The 19,785-nt window shown below is 39.9% G+C and overlaps 1 protein-coding gene across 3 annotated transcripts in view; it reads right to left on the bottom strand.

Moving 5' to 3' along the window:
• Positions 1 to 19,785, bottom strand: part of uggt2 (UDP-glucose glycoprotein glucosyltransferase 2) — a 57,041-nt gene that overhangs the window by 17,764 nt on the left and 19,492 nt on the right. For 2 of the 3 annotated variants that reach the window (XM_054786563.1, XM_054786564.1), the window contains exons 23-33: positions 17,257 to 17,388; positions 15,240 to 15,370; positions 14,992 to 15,087; positions 14,776 to 14,878; positions 10,834 to 10,913; positions 7,819 to 8,008; positions 7,585 to 7,743; positions 5,955 to 6,040; positions 3,793 to 3,877; positions 1,661 to 1,743; positions 1,326 to 1,349 (exon numbers count right to left, since the gene is read on the bottom strand). In XM_054786563.1, coding sequence (XP_054642538.1) covers positions 1,326 to 1,349; positions 1,661 to 1,743; positions 3,793 to 3,877; positions 5,955 to 6,040; positions 7,585 to 7,743; positions 7,819 to 8,008; positions 10,834 to 10,913; positions 14,776 to 14,878; positions 14,992 to 15,087; positions 15,240 to 15,370; positions 17,257 to 17,388 — 1,169 coding nt within the window. The remainder of the gene's footprint in view (positions 1 to 1,325; positions 1,350 to 1,660; positions 1,744 to 3,792; positions 3,878 to 5,954; positions 6,041 to 7,584; positions 7,744 to 7,818; positions 8,009 to 10,833; positions 10,914 to 14,775; positions 14,879 to 14,991; positions 15,088 to 15,239; positions 15,371 to 17,256; positions 17,389 to 19,785) is intronic. The other variant, XM_054786566.1, reaches the window with a different exon arrangement.

Below are 19,785 nucleotides of genomic sequence, written 5' to 3'. Positions count from 1 at the left end.
GTGTAGCAAATTATCTGCCCTATCTTATCTCTAAAGAAAAGTCAGATTACAGCGAGGCATGGCAAGTAATTACAATAAGATAAAGAAAAATGAATAAGCATTAAAAGTCTCAAACAAGAGTTCAAGTCGTCATCCTACAAACTTTATTTCGCAAGTCAGTTCATTGAGAATCAAAAAATTGACTTTGAGTTTTGGCTTTTTCCTTGTTTTTTTCTGCAACACATATTTCAAACGAGCCTCAACAAGGATTGTTAAGAGAGGACGAATGTGAAAATAACATTCATGACTAGGGATGTCCGATATTGGCTTTTTTTTGGCCGATTCTGATATCAGCCGATACCGATATGTGTAACAGGAGTGGACTTATTACCTTATATATTATTATCACTATGTATTATTATTATTATGTAATATTGCACTATAAATTTGATGTGATCTGTTCCGTATTTATTTATCTCATGTCTTGTCGTGGTTGTTTTATTTTGTGATTAAGTTCATTATGACATTTTTGCAGAGCTGCTGAAAATGTGAATTTCTCTTGAAGATTAATAAAGTATCCATCCATCCATCCATCTATCTATCAATCCATCTATCCATCCATCCATCACCAATATGTTTAACATATCTCCTGTCTCCATTTTTACATGTTAAAGTGTTATTTGGACAAATAATCTTGGCCGTATGTCTGAAGAAATGTCCAAAGCCTCTAGGTCCAATACCACCTTCAGGTCAGATTGCAAGGTGTTTCCCCAGCCAGCATTTGTTATGCCATCAACGTGGTTTAGGTCTGCACCAAGGCCAAAGTACCTCTCTAACCTGTGCTGCTGAAGGCATCCAGCAAGCATCTTAATCAGACAAGCCATTCACCTGAATAAACCTCCTTCTGTCCCTCCACTCCGAGCCCACCATGACCACGCTTAAGGTATTTTATAAAATACAGTCTTCACTCAGCAAGACAAAGACAGTATGGCATGATGACCGTGACCTAACAAGACACCCACCTGGTCAATTTAATGAGATCCAATACAGTACAAGAGTCTCCCTTACAGAGATATGTTTAATATCTGGTGGTTAAATGGGAAAAATGTTATGAATAAAAGCAGGCTCTCATCTCTGACATCGAAACTTTTATACACACAAAAGTGCAAAAGCTTTTGCCTTGACACCTACAGAGTCATTGACAGCAACACAAACATCACCTTTTGCACATCTCTGCAACACACATATTAGCAGAGCAGCTGGAAGCACCAAATAAACACAACGCGACAATAAAAAGATGAAACATATGATGAAGGTGTTAAATGGTTTGCAGCGATACTGCCTACCTTTTTTCAAAAGTACTCCAAACACTTCACACAGCAAGCGTTAAGGTAAAGAGACAGGATATCACACAGTTAAGGAGGGTATGTGGGAAGAAAAACACACACAAGGGTATACAAATACTAGCATACACATACCTACAGAAGCACATATTTTTTGCAAGACTAGCTCTTACAGCATAATAATGTAGTCTGGATCCTGGGGATGAATATGATCTCCTGAAACCATAACGTATCACTGATCATGGACATACAGCCGTTTCTGTCTATCAGCTGAAAAGGAGGACGATATGAGCTCAATTTAAAATAATAAAGCTGACATGAGGGAATAGCACACACACCTTGCTATGGAGTCCCACAGGCCTTTGCTTTCACTCGTTTCACTTAAAAGATCCTCATTCATCTTCTCTGCCTTTTTCTGGACCTATGACACAAAAAGAAACAATGATTGAAAGACTAATTTGAACAAATATTGCTTTTTGAATGTTCTTTGAATGCTCTCTGGGCCTCAGGACGCTCGCTACCGGTCTGTGGATGGGGCCGAAACAGGCCCCAATAAAACATTGAGATGCAATGGAAAAATCACACGCTACCAACTAAACATCCGGGCAGACTGAAGCAGTGGATAATGGCTCTCAACTTAAATTCAACGACATCGCCAGGAAGACTCGGCTAGATGCTTGTTAGTGCTCAGCATTTTTTGACCTGAGGACTATGCTGAATTTACCAGCTCCACGGGAACACAATTCTTGTGCTGAAAGATACAGCCATCCCATCAGCCGGCCTCCCAGTGAGAGCGGACACTGTAAGTGTTTCATTATGGTTTTATGAAATGTCAATGAAATGTTTAGCACTAGTGCTACATGCTAACGCTATGAGAATGGCTTAAGTGTTTCAGTAGAGCTGAATCTGCTTAGCACCCAGCAACATTATTCTCTGCCTGGGGGGATGTAAAAGTAAAAAGTAGTCATCAGCAGTAGCTCTCACAAAGTCTGCCATCATTAGTGGTTGCAAACGCTCTCTCTATGCTTCTGTTGTTGACGGAAGTAGCGTCCGTTGGGGTCTGGGAAATCAATGCACCCATAAAGGAAGTTCCAGTAATGTTTAAAATGACCAAAATACGGCAAAATACTGTACGGATTACATGTTATCATGAATATGCCTGTTACTACGTGGTCACAGCACGTATATAAAACGAGAAAACACTGTTGGAGAGTTTTTAGAGGTGTTTAATAGAGGGCTTTAAAGGCGGAATAGATGAATCCCATTACGTTGCATTATTAGCCACCTCGTGCTAGCAGTTTTTCAACATTTCGAACGCACAGAAAAGAGAAAGACGTGTGTTCATGTCTCACATAAGGTTTATGGATGATGGGCAAAATTCCCAAAAAAGTGCAGTTTTCCTTTAAGATTACTTTTACCATCATTGAAGTCGTGACTGTTCCCAAAGACACGATGCAGCAAGATCAGCACCTTCCTCTTCAACACCACTTTCCTGTTTTGTCATGAGTTATTTCTTGAATTCAATAGTGTTTCTCGCCTCAATAATCCAAAATGGAGCCAAAGATATGGCTCCATTGTTGGCAAGTGCCAACATAATGATAAAGAAAGTGAGAAACACTATTGAATTCAAGAAATAACTCATGACACAAGAGGAAGTTGTTCGTCTCACTGCCACGTCACGTCTTTGGGAACAGTCACGTCTTCAATGAAGGTTAAAAGTGACCTGAAAAGTTCATCTATACCTTTCAGTTGGCATTTATATGCATTTAGAATTGTTTATGTGTGTAAAACTAGAATTGTAAAACTATAAAAACGTGTTTTGTGTTAACATTTTCGAGAGTCATCCACTGATGACATCATAGACATGCATGACTTCCAGTTCCAGTTGCCGTTTTGCTAGCAAGCGAAGGATGCTAACAAGGGTGCTTTGTGATAAAAATACATTAAGAATATAATTGGACTCACAAAGTGTATTAATAACGTGACAAGACGCGCGCCATACAGTATGCTACCTGCAAAATGTGCGCAAACCGAGACAACATTTTGGCGTACATTTTCGACGTTAACCAAAAAACACACCGACCCGGGCGGATACTAACCGAGGTTCCACTGTGTATCCATTTTGGAAAAAATGTGCCTCACTCGATTAATTTTACTCTGACGTCACCTCAGGGTGAAAGTTGGCCAGCGCATACAAAGCACAAGCTTTCTCACTGGGGCTGCTGAAAAAAAACCTCGCAGGCCGATGAGATTTATGGGGAGACAAGAAAGCTGTAGCTCCTTATTACTACTTACGACAGAACTAATAAAATATGGTTTCGCTGATTCCATGCAACACAAATCACTATTCACCACTTTTCCCAATGGTATTGAATAAATTGTTTATAAAAACAAATATTAATAATAATAAAACAAAATCATCATCACGATCATGATATGTTATTAAATAAAACACACAAAACACACTCACCCTGACTTTAATGATCTTACTGTGAAAACTGTTCAGCAATACAACGACATCACCTGCGTCTTCTGGGGAATCAGTTCCATCATGCCTGTAAACACAAATAAAAATTGTTAATGATTAACAATAATGAAGGTAATGATAATGTATCTGATCATATATCAGCAGTAGAAATGTTATCAAGTGACAATCTTATCACTTCCGTCAGTATAGTATCAGTAAAAATGGGAATTTTTTTGTAACATACAAAAATATACGCTACGCTAAAAATCTCAGCTAATTCAGCTACAAATCACAGGTGTCTAATCGGTTTGGTGCTTCAAGATGATGCATTATTATTATCCAATTAAAGCATACAATTAGATGTTTTTGTTTCTGGTTCTGTTGACTTTAGGTACAATGTGAGCACTGCTTAGACCAAACCATTTTAACTACGAGTATTAAAATGACAGTAAAAAGGAATATGGAATTCACAAGACAAGGATAAAATAAGAATCATGTGTCTCTGTAGACAGCATTTTTGTTTATTTTACTTTGGTCCAAACCAGAGTACCGAACCATGCTTGCGATTACAGCCTAAGACCTGGAAAGATGCTTTCTTCTACACTTGTATGGCAGTTAATGATGTTAAATTGTTATTTAAGCAGTACCGGTACTTTTAATAAATGTTTTATGATGGTGACAGAATGACTCTGGAATGGATTCTTTTAATTTCCAGCGTTTTTTATGGGAAACTGTTTTGAATACAGACAAATCAGAGGTCACACCCTGAACGGATTGTGTTCAGTGCCATGACACCCTACAGATGTCTGGGTCACACCCAGATCAAATTCATTACCCTCCATCATTATTAGGAATCACATTACCGATATTATATCCATTATGACTTCCCATCTGGACTGTGCATGCTGGCAGAGTTAATGAAAATGTCTGTGCAGTATTGATCGTGCAACAGCGGCCTTTCACAGGAATTGAGTTGAACAGTGTGTTGTGACAGGTGCAATCTACTGACTCTAATGGTGAGTTATAGGATATGCTGCAGACCAAGCAATTAATAGCTCAAATGGTAATAAAATACAAAAAAATTAACCCTATCATAATGATAAATGAGGAGCACTATCCCAGTTTCCAAGTGCATGATGTGTTTTTGGCCTCTCGACTGTCACCAGTACAACTGAGCCTTTAGGGTTTGTGTTAAAAAGAACCTGAGATCAATCTGCATGGTTTCTGGCAGAGCAGAGGAGAGGAGAGGAGAGGAGAGCCGGCCATCTCCATCATGGCTGTCAGGGCGAGCTGCACAGCAGCAGCAGCACAGGGTACACGGACACATCCCGCTCGGCTCTGATCAGCCACCAAAGCGGAGCAGAGTGCCCGCTAACCGCAAGAATAATGACACTGCCAAGGTGAAAAATGACATCACCTTTTTGCTTCACCTGGAGGATTGGGGAATAAATCTTGGGTTGTCCGATATGATTCCACGGGAACCAGAAACCTGTGTGTGTCCTAAATCATACGTGCGAGAGGACAGTACCTGTGATGGTAGGATCATTTGGAACGGAGGACCCTGTGGATTGTGTACTAGACGTGAAGATGCACAACCATGAGTGGGATTTGGGCGATTAGAGTCTTGACGGTGAGAGCTCCAAGTTTCTTTACAAAACTCATACAAAACATGCCAGCGCACCACAGCCTCTATTTGCTCACAGAATTAGACAACACCAACGCACTGTCTTGTACACACAGCTTTTGACACCTACACTTTCTGAACTAACACGCTGCCTACTACTACAGTCTGCAGACTGAGTTGGATGGCGTGACGGGTGACCAGCTGAATCATGCACAACCCAAACCCCCCAACCCCCCACCATGCCCCGTGTCTTCTCTTTAATAGCATCCCTCTCCTCCTACCTGCCTTGCACCCCCTCTGTGCAAAGTGCAACTCCCTGCACTCATCAAAACCTTGAGCTGAGACAGTGTCAGCAGCTCTCCGCGTTACCATAGCGATGGGTTTGATAGTAACTGGTATGAAACGGGAAGGTAAGCTAAAAACAGCCTTGACGCTGAGGGCTTCTAGTGAAGACGCCTAATTAGTCTCATTACTTGACCTTCTGAGAAAGACGGGAAAGACAGGATGATTAAAAATGGAATACAAGAGAGTGAAAACTCACGAAATAATCTCGTAGATGTCCTCTGATCGTCCTTTACGCAGTCTTAGTGTCCAGGCACCGGGATTGGCTTTCAGCTGGAAATACCCCTGTTGTAGTCAAAATAGAGCAAATAATGACTCCTGTGTTTCTATATGCAGTGGGAGTTTGTTTACTCAACAGCAGACGTTACCAGACATTGATTATTGGGGGCCTTTATTTGTAAAAATGTGTTTGATCATTTTGGTTTTGTTTGGTTTAGTTTATTTGAACATGAAGGTTACAATGGAATACATCTCATGAATCATTTTTTTTTCACAGTTCTACATGTCCAAAAGGAGTAGGAAGAAGCAAAGCTTATTTAATCCTACCCCCCTTCCAATCTACATCTTGTACAGTACATGTTGTTCACTTCCTGCATTCCATGTCATGTTTTCAGTGATAGTCAGGATAATACATAATAGATAACGGTAAATAATCACTAAATAATACATGTTACACTGTGTATTAAAATACAAATTACATAAAAACACAATACATACTGTAGTACTGTATCCTTTCACTCACCGAAAGGTCCTTTGCTTTTTTCTTAGCATTTTTTGGTATCCAACCACCTTGAAATTAGAGATGCTTGATATTGGCTTTCTTACCGATATCCACCCAATATACCAATATTGCCAAGCACTTAATTTCTGATGACAATATCAACCGATATCGACATAGGCAGCAGCTCTTTTCTCAAACCACGCATCATGTAATAAATGAACACATTATGCTTCTTTGACTGTGATGCCACTGGATGCATTTCACAAATAAACACTTTGTGCAACATAAGACAAATGGTGCAATATGCAATCCAAGTTATAGAAAAAGTGCCATATTTATGTTAAATATTTTGTCTCAACAAAATTGTGGCCGACAGTCAACTAAAATAACATGTTCTACTTATCAACAAGTAAGACAGGTTAATAAATTCTTAATAAGTCTTGTATAAGTCTATAATAAGTCTTAATAAATTCACAAATAAGAGTAGAATGAAATAATGCTGGCAACGACACAATTTAGAAGATGCACATTTCATTGTGGTACAAACATCTCTATAAGTAAAGTGCAAAGTATGAAACTCTGGACTGATAGTCAGTGAAATTTTAGCATGCACAAAACTTATTAGTTTAAAAGTATGAAAGGAAGACACCTTTCTCCCCACTCGCACAACCAGCTCTGTCATTGCAAATTGCATATTTACAATCCAAAGGCAAAAATTGTAAATAATCCCAGACCGAGGACATAATGAGCTAACAATTTTGTTGCTGTATCGGGCATGTCATGTTAATTCATGTTAATGTTAATTTTCCCTTATTGTCAATAGACATCAGATTGAACTGATTTTAGATTAGTTTTAGATTGAAAATGTGGTACAGTGAACTTCCCCTCATAAAATACAATACAGTTGGGGCCTTCCCTACTCCCAGAAAAACTGCATTTCTGGAGCATATTTTTTCAAGATACCTGCTGTCACCAGACTCTGTTTACACTCTCGCTGTAGTAAATAAAAATCAATTAGTTATTAGTTACTAAGTTAAGAATGTATCGAAGTATAACATTGTACAAGTATGCTGTCTTGGTAAGTCATTGAGTTGGGGAGGTCACTCACCAGGTTAGCCATGACGATGGTGTCATACATGAGCAGGTCTCGACTCATGCCCAAGGTAAACTGCAGCCCACGGGGAGGCTGTCCGGTTGACAGGTCGAAGCAGTGACCCTCCAACAAGAGGTGTTCCAGCTCGTACTCTGCTGTCACGGCTCCGCTCAACTGGAGTGACAACCCAGTTGTATAGCATAGCACAAAAACAAATGATTAGCAAAAGGTGTCTTGACAAACAGGTACCTCCTGCAGGTGGATGTTATCCAAGTCGTGGGGGCTGCGGAGGGCCTGCACCATCCAGCCCTCTGGTGTGATCATATTAAGGGTGAGAAGTGGCGATTCGGGGAGCTCTGTGAAGCGTGCCACTGGACCGGCAGACACCGTGTCATTGGCCAAGAAGGTGATGTCAGATTCCAACACAAAGTAGTAAAAACTGCAGACAGAGAGGAACATGTCAATACTCGAACAAATGCATTTAAAAAGCATGAAAATGATGACGTGCTGTGTAAGTGTACTTTCTAAGAAAGCAGGGCTTATCTTCAAAATGAGCCATTAATAGTGTTGTAGCCACATGATAGCTAATAACGACAACAGCTCTCCATTAATTTGCTGCAGGCTAATATTTACGCTCATTTGGTTTCTCAGGTGCGCTCCCTCACACTATAAAAACAAAACAATGATTGCACAGTGTCACCAGGAACACACTAGGCATCAGGTCATATTGCTCTTATGCCCCATGTACTGCATTGATGCAAACTAAGTCCTAAGAAAATCAGAGCTTTTCTTCCTGTCACACACACACAGTGATCTGGAGAGATGCAGCCACGACCTGCTGGGGAAAAAAAGTGTCTCAAAGGTTGTTAGCAAGTTAGTAAACAACAGAGGAGAAGACACGATGCTAATAAGATCATGGTGATCAATGAAGCAGAGTCATCATGGTGATCAATGAAGCAGAGTCATCAAACAACTGTCCAGCAGCTAAGAAATATGCTATCCTTTTCAAATATGATTTTGGCATTTTCATTCAGCGACAGGCTGATGAGGGGTAAAATGAAAGAAAAAAGTAATAATAAATACATGAAAAAAATGCAAAGAGCTGCTTAACAGGAAGAAATGACATTTCAAGTTCTCTACTCACTTTGTGTTGCGCAGGGTTCCTACAGATTTGACATTTCAAAATTCCATACTTTTTCCACACACTTTCTGCAGACTCAGTAAAAAGGGATGTCCCGATACAACTTCTTCGCTTCCGATACAATAGCCGTGAATACAGGCCGATACCAATATTGGAACACTATCAACACGAATCATACATACGTTTATTATTTATTTTGTAGTGTGGAATGTTAGAAAATGCTTGCTCAAGTGATATTACTCAAACAGAGAACAATAGTCCACAACAGTAGGTATGAGGAAAAACTGACCCATTTACTTCTTTATGCAAGTGGGGTACACAGTAGTTTTATCCACAACGTAGTGGCAGCTAGGCACAATATTAAGGTTTGAGGTGCTCAATGATGCGCGATGAGGTTCATCATATTAAACTTCCCCTGTTCTGTGACACCAAGGAAAACTAGTTTGTACTCAATGTCTCTTTACCGCCACACGGCTGACGTTAAGCCTGCTCTTTGGTACTTAGTTAACATGCTAGCAAAGACTGTTCTTGTGATCACATGGGCTCTTGTATTGGCTTGTATTGGCGTGCCAATATCTGAGATTTGAGATGCAGGCAGACATAATCAGATATTGTTTTTTTTTTGCTGATGTCGGCCCGATATCTAATATCAAAGACATCCCTATCAGTAAATAAATGGTGTCGTTAGAGCTGAATAAACAAATTGATGAATCGATGCTTCATCAATTATCCAATCAATCAAAAACTATTTTGGTATTTGACACATTTTTTTAATTTAAAAATTTAACTATCCTCTGATTTCAGGATGTGAATATTTTCTAATTTCCCTAGTCAACCATGAAAGCAGACCTATTAGCTTTCTATCTATATCACACTAGGGATGTCCTACCTAGTCAGACTCGTGTTTGTCCCACCTAGTCATTGAGCATGAATTGATGAAATCTGCTCGGATGAGTGGCAAAACATCTTCTAAGATAACCTGAACAGTCCATTTGCAATCGATTCAATGCCCCGAGAATACAATGACCTGGATGAATGAGAATATTCACATGCATATTATCATATGCATATTATTGTGTTTTAGGCAAAACAAGATATTCACACAAATCAGCTTTGACTTTGGAAACCAGTGATTGAGATTGTTGTCCACCCTATATCTTGCAAACCAAACCACTAACTGTTTGTGTTTGGTTACTCCATCAATCGAAACAAAAAGCTTCAGATTAACCAACTAAGAAAATAAGCGTTAGTTGCAGCCCCAGTGTCATGTAAATAAATTAGGGAATTAATTGTTTGTTGTCATTATTCTGAATATGTATGCTGTTATGTCACCATATAATTTCCAGGAGATTACAGCGAGGTAGTGTAGCTCATACAAAGGGTTGGTGGAGGATAAGAGCAGAGGGCTAGCCATTCAACTTATCAATCTTTCCAAATGATGCATCGCCTACTGTGTGCTCTGACACAAACATCTTGGCTGCGTTAGCAAGTGCCTTACAAAAACAGACTTTTTTTTGTTATTTGTCTTGGAAACACAAATATTTTTCCATAATTGAGTTTCCATTTTCCATATTTTGCAAAACCTGGAGATTTATAAAATCTAATTCCATACTTTCCATACTTGCACAGGAATCCTGGTTGTGGAAAATTGTGTAAATGACACACAATCAACACTTAATGCTGGTGTAATGCATGAGAGACTTTTAAAGAGATCACTTAGAGTCACACTGTCAATTGCGGTCTTCTATGGTATTTGGAAATTTAGGTGAACGACATTTATCAGTGTTATCCCTAAAATGCATCGCTCTTAACTATGATTGAAAAAAACCCCACCACAAATCATATACCAACTGGCATTCACGTAGGTCTAAAAGTTATTGGCCACTTCTTTTTTTGTTGTTGATTTGTTTAGTTTTTTTTCTACCACGGCATTGCAAGCTGTAAGCAATTTGCTCAGAGATGCAAGAGCAGGCCCACAGCAATAAGGCGGTGATATTAAGCAGATTGCATCAGTTTAATCTTACAGAGTGGAGGAGTGAGGCAGAAATGCTCAGTGAACAGTGCAAGGACACTCAAACAAGCCTAACGGGAACACCTAATTACTGCTGGAGCGCCGAGCCTACCTCTTGAGGGGCATCTCGGACAACTTGGCCCTGCAATTCATGAACAACCGCAGCCTTAAGTTGACCACTTGACTGAGCACCTGCAGGAGGCCACAGAGGAAAGAAGACTGTTAAAATTAAGGAGCGACGGCAGAGGGAAAACCAGTGGGCAGGTTTATAAACAAACAGGGGAGTACTTATTACACCAACATAAGGCTCAATGTAGCAGGGGGCCTTCATTTGATGACGGTAACAGAAAAAAATAGCCTTTGTTATGCTCCTAAAAAAAATGCAGGTGCTCCTCGGTTTACGACGTTTTGCGGTTACCAAAGTGCTCTCATAATTAAAAATGTAATTTCGGTCTGTAACCACTTATCACTTGAGAACTAGTTACAGCAGAAGAATACACTATGTGTGGCTTATGCAAAGCTACACTGAGGAAGAATGAACAATGTAAAAAGCTCAGAGAGAGGAGAAACGCCCACAAATAATGGCCGCACTTTTGGTCTCAACACTCAACTGTTGCGACCATCATTAAGGATAAACAACATATTGTATCTACACATATATACATATATAAATATATATACAGTACTGTACACACACACACACACACACACACACACACACATACATATACATATATATATATATATATATACATATACATACACACACACACACACACATATACATACATACATACAGATGTATATACATATGTGCATGGCTCAGATCAAGGGTACCCAAGTGTTACATTTAAAATTTTAAACTTGTGGATAGACCTTGGTAATGTTATCAACACAAACTTCAAACATTGCAGAAAACACACCCAACATACCAGAGCTCGAGACATCTTCCATTTCCCATAGCAACCCTCCGAAGTTCACTCTTTCTTAAATGTAAAGTACATAACTTGGTGTCCACTCGGTGTTAGACTTTTGTTCAAATAATCTTATTTTACTCTTTTATACACAAAAAAATCACTTTAGTTGCAGAGTTGAGTAATTATTCCATGAATATATACCATTGTAATCATCACGGGGTTTGTTTTTCCATAGAATTAGGTTCTTCAAAATTTTCATCGGCAGGCGGACACGAAGGTTATGTACTTTTCACTAATGATTACACAACAGTTATTTTTTTTACACTGAGAATATTTGAATAAAACACATTAGAAACCAATTTCAGACATCTTTCTTTAATTCTAAGTAGAAATCATGACAAAATTATCAGAGAAAATATTGTTAATTTCACAACAAAAGTAGACATGCTTTACATGTAACATTTCAATGTCCAAATATAGACACTTTTTTATGGTTTGGTAAGCTTCCTCACTTTATAAATGTTAGAGTGATAGGGATAGTACACATTGTTAGAACAACAATTTCAAATACTACTCAAGTGAAGTTGAAGACAGCAAAGGGTACCCTTGATCTGAGCCATGCACATACTGTATATATACATACATACATACATACATACAGATGTATATACATATATATACATACATACATATACACTCTTGATCAAAATCTGAAGACCAGTTGAAAAATTGGTAGAATTTGCATTTTGCATATTTGGATCTTAATGAGGTTTTAAGTAGAGCTACAATATGCAAAAGCAAGAAGAGGGAGTGAGACAAAAAACATTTGCTACACTTGTAATTTAAACAACACCAAAAAAACTGAAATAGGTTGTTTATCACCTGATCAAAAGTTTAAGACCACAGGCTATAAAACCCCAATCTGCTCAAAATGTTCATTTTCTGTCAGGCATTCACAGTCATTATAGACACCCAGTGGCACTATCTGTTACTTGTTTATTTGAGGAGAGTGTTTATTTGTTCAAGTGGGTAACAAACCCAGCAATTAATTGAAGCACTGTGTCAATTAAAGCACAGGTCACTATTTGCTGTGCTATGCTGAATCCACGCTACATAAGCTTGTGTGAACTTGCAGATGAGAAACATTTCTGTGAGGGGCCTGAACAAAATGAGGCACAAGCAGGTGGGGCGTTCAGTGCCAATAGAAATTGGCAGCAGACTGTCGGACTCTCCAAATATTCCCTCCATAGCGTGTCTGTGGCTTTATTGGTCCATGTTGAGTCAGGCTATATAGCGAATATCGATCCTCCGACCTGCCAGTCTCTGAGCCAAACACTTGCAACAAAGCCCCACAGACTGCTGAATATAATAAATATGTGATTGAACAGGGGGAGAATCAACATTGAGTCAGTTGTTTTGGGTAGAGGTGGTCAATACAAGGTCTTTCTACGCGCACTGCAGTCCTGTGCTGAGAGCACAAAGTCTGCTGATGGTGGCTGATTCCCTTGGTCTGTCTAAAGAAAGTGACTCATATTTTCATATTCAGTCAGGGCCATCTGCACAACCACATGCAGCGAGACAAGTGGTGGATTTTTAAGAAAGACACCGATTTGTCTTTCACTAAGCCTGCCTTGACAAAGTCAATCAACCAATCAATTTATTTATATAGTGCCAAACCGCAACAGCAGTTATCTCATGGCACTTTACACATGGAGGTCACATTCATAAGTGAAAAACAGAGAACCAACTGACATGGGCAAGCACTTGGTGACAAAGGCAAGGAAAAACTCCCTCTGGGGAAGAAACCTTGAACAGAACCCAGGCTCTGTGGGGCAGCCGTCTGTCTCGACCGGTTGGGTTAAGATAAAAAACAGCAATAGACAATAGAGGGATAGATGGTGGATCAAGCCAGAAGTCTTAGTCTTAGTTCGAGGAACATAGAGGAGTGTCTCTGGTACATACTGTATGAGCATATCAGAGGTCAGTTCTAACTACAGTATATGCTTTACCAAAGAGGTATGTTTTGAGTTAACTTTTAAATAGAGAGAGGGTGTCTGCCCCCCGGATTGAGTGGGGGAGATGGTTTCACAACAGAGGAGCCTGATAACTAAATGCCCTGCCTCCCATTCCACTTCTAAAAATTCTAGGAGTGGCAAGTAATTATAAATTCTGGGAGTGCAGTGTTGTCCTGGGTTGATAGGGTTCTAGGGGCTGGTACTGACCCTGTAGTGCTTTATAAGAAAGAAGAAACATTTTAAACTCATTCTAAATTTGACGGGTAACCAGTGCAGTGAGGCTAATACGGGTAAGATATGATCTCTTCTTCTGGGTCCGATTAAGATTTGTGCGGCAGTATTTTGGACGAACTGAAGCGTCTTTAAAGATTTCTTAGGGCAAACTATTAACAGAGAGTTACAATAATCCAACCTGGAGGTCACAAAAGCATGAACAATTTTTTTCTGCATCTGGTAGTGGCAGGAATTTTCAGATTTTCTTTATGTTTTGTTAATGGAAGAATGCTGTTTTTGAGACTTTACGCATATTTTTTTACTTAAGATCACCATAGTACGGTTTGGAAAAGTTAATCCTAATCTACCTCTCCAGGGTGAGTAGGCAGCATGGCTAGCTGTTTCATACACAGCAATATAAAAGTTAAATGATTTATATTTTAATGCAACATTTGTCTGCGTTTGGCTGTCAACCAGTCTAGGGTGTAACCCGCCTCGCTCCCAACGTCAGCTGGGATAGGCTCCAGCATACCCCTGCGACTCTAGTGAGGAATAAGTGGCATAGAAAATGAATGAATGAATGTAATATTTGGGAACTAAAATTTAAGAACGGTCGACACGCCTCACGATAAGGTCATGCAACCATAACACTAATGAAAAACATACTACGGCCAAATCATTATTATGATAAACATAATGATTGTTATTAATTTTTAAAGAAAATGAATGAATGAATTATATGTACAGTTCTACAATTATTTTCTGGAGTTATAATTCTAAATTTCATAATGTTTCATTCTATAAATGGCTAAGAATATTAATATAACATTAATACTACCTGTCCTTTCTATAAGATTATTGCTGTTGCTGTATGGCTAAGATAAATATGAAAGAAAAGCATTAACTCACAATCAGCAGAGTGGACATCTTCTGCGCTGTTCTGGAAAGCGGGTCAACAATGGCCACCACATCGTAGAAGACTTCGTTTTCACGTGGCGAGAGCTGGAGCACACTGAAGGGGAGAACAGAATAAGATTACCAAAGCCGGCCTAGAAAAAAGTTTTATCCAGCTTAGAAACACTGATATAAAAAAAGAGCTGCTAGCAATGCAGCACAATTGCCCACCTGTGCATGTCTTGGAGAAAGTTCACGTCCCTTCTAACCTCTCCCTTGGGGGCTGCAGTTAGGAGGGCATCAACCTTCATGACCAAGTCACTGGCGCTGATATAAAAAAGGGTTGTGCTTATCAAACTGTTGAGAAGGTGGCCTCATAAATGTTTTTGGATTTATATTTGACAGGAAAAATACAAAAGGGGTTTACAGGATTCTCAAGCATCCATCAAGAACAGCAAATAAGAAAAAAATAAACATACTGCTTTGGCTTCATCCCCATCAGTTTAACTTGGGCTTTGACTTTCTCTGCAGAGCCGCTTCGAGTAATCTTCTCCAGCAATTGGAAATCCTCTGCAGTGAATTCCTCTTGCTCCTCAAGTGGCCCGACAATCTGACACACAAGAGACGAGAATAACAGCTTAATGCAGTTTTTAGCATCTTGTATTAACTTTGGCCGCACGGTGGACTAGTGGTTAGCATGTTGGCCACACAGTCAGGAGATATGGAAGGTCTGGGTTCGATATCTTTGTTGGGCACCCCTGTGTGGAGTTTGCATGTTCTCCCCGTGCGTGTGTGGGTTTTCTCTGGGTACTCCGGTTTCCTCCCACATTCAAAAAAACATGCATGTTAGGTTAATTGGCGACTCTAAATTGTCCACAAGTATGAATGTGAGTGTGAATAGATGCTTGGCTATACAGTATGTGCCCTGCGGTTGGCTGGTGACCACTACCGGTACCCCGCCTCTCACCCGAAGTCAGCTGGGATAGGCTCCAGCATACTTGCGACCCTAGTGAGGATAAGCGGCATAGAAAATGGGTGGATGTATGGTATTAACTTTTGGTGAGCAAGGTACTGTTTTCACCATCATTGCCAAACTACACCACTGATTGAAACTTTGTGTGCTGGTGGCACATGCGCAGAAAAAGAACCTATTAAATTATGAATGAAAATGTGGAGAGGTGATGTTTCTTCTAAATGGAACAAGCAACTCCTCTGTCTGCAAATGGTACAGTCCCTATGAACCACGACTTCATGTACCGTCACTTTGAAGAACTGCTTAGGGGTGTCACAAGATCTTGCGAAATTAAAATGTGACAAGATTTCTCTTTCAGAAAAAAAATGTCTTGTGGGCACAAGGCCTGGGACGATAATGATAAATTAATTACACAATTCACTCAATAAATGAAAATGAAGTCGTTAATCACACAATAAATGAAAGTCAAATTGATAATTTTTCCAGGCTCAATATATTTCCAAACTTGTTATTCACATTGTTTTCTGTCTGTTTTCCTCAGCTCCCGCCTCCAAATAGGCAGGCAGAGAATTCACTCTGTGCATTGGTTTCATCATTCCATAGAACAATAGCATGAATGGAGTGAGCCCGTTTGTCAGTCATACAGTCTCTTTGTCTCGGTGGGTGGGGCTGCTAGCTTACACACAGAGTGCAGAAGAACGTACTGTAGTGGAAGTTAAATTAGTAGATTGCAATATATGATCATACATGTTTTATATTTCTTCATTGTACTTTGCTTAAAAGTAAAATTCAAGCTTGTCTTATTCGCGTGGACCCAATCTCGTGGATCATCGAACCAAGTGCCTCATGACACCCCTACTGCTTGTAGCAGTGAAAAACTGTATAAAAATGAGGATGCATTTTTTTTTTTAGCACTTTTTACAATTTCAATATACCCTCACCCAAAGGCCGGTGCAGTCGTGTTTAGACTTTAGCACACTGTTACTTTGCGGAGTGTTGCTGCATGGGTCAACAACTCAATCTCTTCCACATGTTTTCCAATTGATGTACAGTACCTCAGCTTTTGGTGTGATTGGTGTTTGATGATTTCATAACCTGCCCTGACACTTGGCAGTTCGTCTTCACATGATTCTTTTTCTCCAAGAATACACTTTTATCTATGAAACAATGTGAATAACAAGTTTAAATATCCTTTGTGTTGATATGCAGGCCACCATCTTTCCACCTTTTGTGGATACTCAATTGTCTGGGTGGAGGGTTGAATCAAGGACAACTGAACTTGAAATGTATTATTTAGTACTTTCCTTGGATGTGTTCAGTGTAATAGGATTGTAACACAGCGTTTTCCCCACTTAAGTTGTGGTAGACAAAGGATAAGAGTCCTTGCACCAGAATCATTATCTTGAATTGTTGCCACCATCTCATCGTACATGCCCAATGTAGTTTGTTTTAGATTGTTTTAGAACAAAAAAATGAATGGATTATTACTGACCAGACATGCACCAACAGTAGACTGTACTCACCCTGCCATTGCTGATGACTACCCTCTGGCCAGCACCCAGTTTTAGGACATCCCGGCAGAAGAGCTGCTGACTGCGGACAAAATCCACTTCTAGAGTGTTGAACTTCTTCTCAAACGCATCTGTGTCCATGTCCTAAGTACAAAAAAAACGGGGTTTCCGAGGATAATGCATATATTGAATTGAGGTTGTACAGTACAATCCAATAGACTAGCTCAAGGACTTTTTCCCTATTACAGCATGTCAAAAACAAAATCGGAGCAATTCACAAGGCTGGGGAATGATAAATGAAAGACAAGGAGGCAAACATTACTTGGTTATTCACAATAGCCTTGATGCCTCGCATCGATGCGGTTGTCAGATATTTCAACCAAACCAAACAAGCTGTCAGCCCTCGCATGTATGAGAGTGAGATTAATCAATTTGTAATTAATAAAACCAACTTTTAATTAAACCTCTGCCATTTTTGTCTGCTAAAAATTAGGCGTGGGAGTGAGAGGTGTTTGTGGAGTCAGGTTATTAGTTTCTGCAACATTTCTCTCCTCAGGAGAACAGGTAAATACCAATAACGTCAGCACAATCCAGTCAGCAAGACTGTCTGGCAGCCAATAATAAACTCGTGTCCCCTGACTCCAGGTCTCAACTCACACAGCCACAACCTCCTGCTCCTTTCACTGCTATTTCAAGCCCACCTCCCATTGTTTAAACTAGGTATAATTGAAGGAAAGTTTGTTATGGTGGGTCCCAACTGTTCTTGATGACCAGCTCCTGATGGGAAAGTCAAACTCTGTTGTCACTTGATGTGTTACCCTGCACACTATGTCGAAGAAAATACTACTTTCAGATAGCCACAGAGACTGTGGACAAACAGTACAAGACTAAAGAAAGCATTCAGCTGCTCAGCCATTGCTGGACATCAGGATATCCGCCGTCATTTTTAAAAGATGCAGAGTGCCGGCCCGCGCGACAGATCAAGTGGAACTGACAGTGAGTGGGCTGCTTGCCTCAACATCCACAGGCTGCGGAGCATCACACACTGTCTAAATGTATTCTGAGAGCTGATGTTCAGAAGGGGAATGAGAAGATGGGCTCATCAATCACCATTTAGGCAGACAGAGCACTTAAATCAAGAAAGCGGTGTCGGACAAATCTCTGCGAGAGGCCACATCCCACCTTTGTTATCCTCCTTTTTGCTTGTCATTTATGCCTAGAATGCTGTCGTTTATTTCCCTGATACAGTCACCCTACTCGTGGGTCACAAAATACATACATTTCACTGACGATGACTGATTGCGTGCTTCACCTGCTAAAAATGTATTTCCTGAGGTGCCTCCCTCTGCGGCAGGGAATTTGATTTTTGACTAGGAAATAAGTTTTAGCTTTGCAAACACCTCAAATTTCCTCCTTGTTATTATGCAGCAGACAGGATGTTTTGAAAATGCTCCCATAACAACCTTTAACAGCCTTCTGGGCTGTAAATTACATTTCACATAAAGGAATGTATAAATTGGAGCGTAAATGAAAGTTAACACTACAATGTGATGCCACGACAGTACAGCATCACGCTACATGTTCCCATGAAACAAAAAGATAAGCAATACATTACATTCGTGTAGTGTGGCGGGATTGGGCATGGGTGACCGGATGCAAAATTTGGGAGAAAAGAAAGATAATTTTGCCTTACTAGAGTCGGCTGTCTTTCTCTCTCCGACAACTCTCGCCTCCCCTACACATTTAAGAGTCCCTGTCTGTCGTAGGGTTAGCCAGCCATCCTTCTCAGCTGCATGTAAGTGAACAGAGTGAAGACACAAACAAACAATGTGCGTTGCTATATATGTATATTATGGTGGCCCAAAAGGGTCAAGATGCAGGTCCACGATGTAGGGTGCTGCAAATATTAACTCGGCCCAGGTGCTGGCAACCCACACAAAGCCACAACATGATATTTGGGATTGGATGAGACTGCTCAACCTAGACTAGCTCAAACATGGAACATGGTGGACATGCTGCGAAGAAATCATATTTGCGTGGATAACACACCACTAAAGACAATCAAAATGTCATCATGCACGAGATGTCAGCATATCACACAATAATTCAGCTGAGTGAGAATTTAAAGGATTAACTCTACAAGTGTGTTTTGCTTTTTGTTTTTTCTTTTCTTCTATGATGGCACCATGAAGGGTACCATTGATATGGCTGAGGGAAAGTGCCATGATAACCATTGAAAAAGAGAAAAAAAATATTACGGCAACTGGTGGGATAGTGTACATGTGTACCTTAGTAAATATATCTCACAATATAGAAAGCAGTGGCGATTGCTCATTGACTACAAGGGAAGCTGTACTTTCACTTAAGATTTAATAACCTAATTGATCAAATATGCAACATTAAACTTCAATGTGTAGACTTAAAAATGCATTGAATGTGCGCTAGAATGTGCTTAATTTTGTGAGTGTGCTGAGCATTAATCTGCTGCTGCTGCTGCTGAGGAATGACAACGGTCAGAGGAGACGTGACATCTCTTCTGGA

The sequence above is a fragment of the Dunckerocampus dactyliophorus genome, chromosome 9 (assembly GCF_027744805.1).
Source record: "Dunckerocampus dactyliophorus isolate RoL2022-P2 chromosome 9, RoL_Ddac_1.1, whole genome shotgun sequence".
NCBI classification, from domain to species: domain Eukaryota; kingdom Metazoa; phylum Chordata; class Actinopteri; order Syngnathiformes; family Syngnathidae; genus Dunckerocampus; species Dunckerocampus dactyliophorus.
Note: the sequence above shows the minus strand (reverse complement) of the source record. Positions and strands in the feature narration are given on the sequence as shown.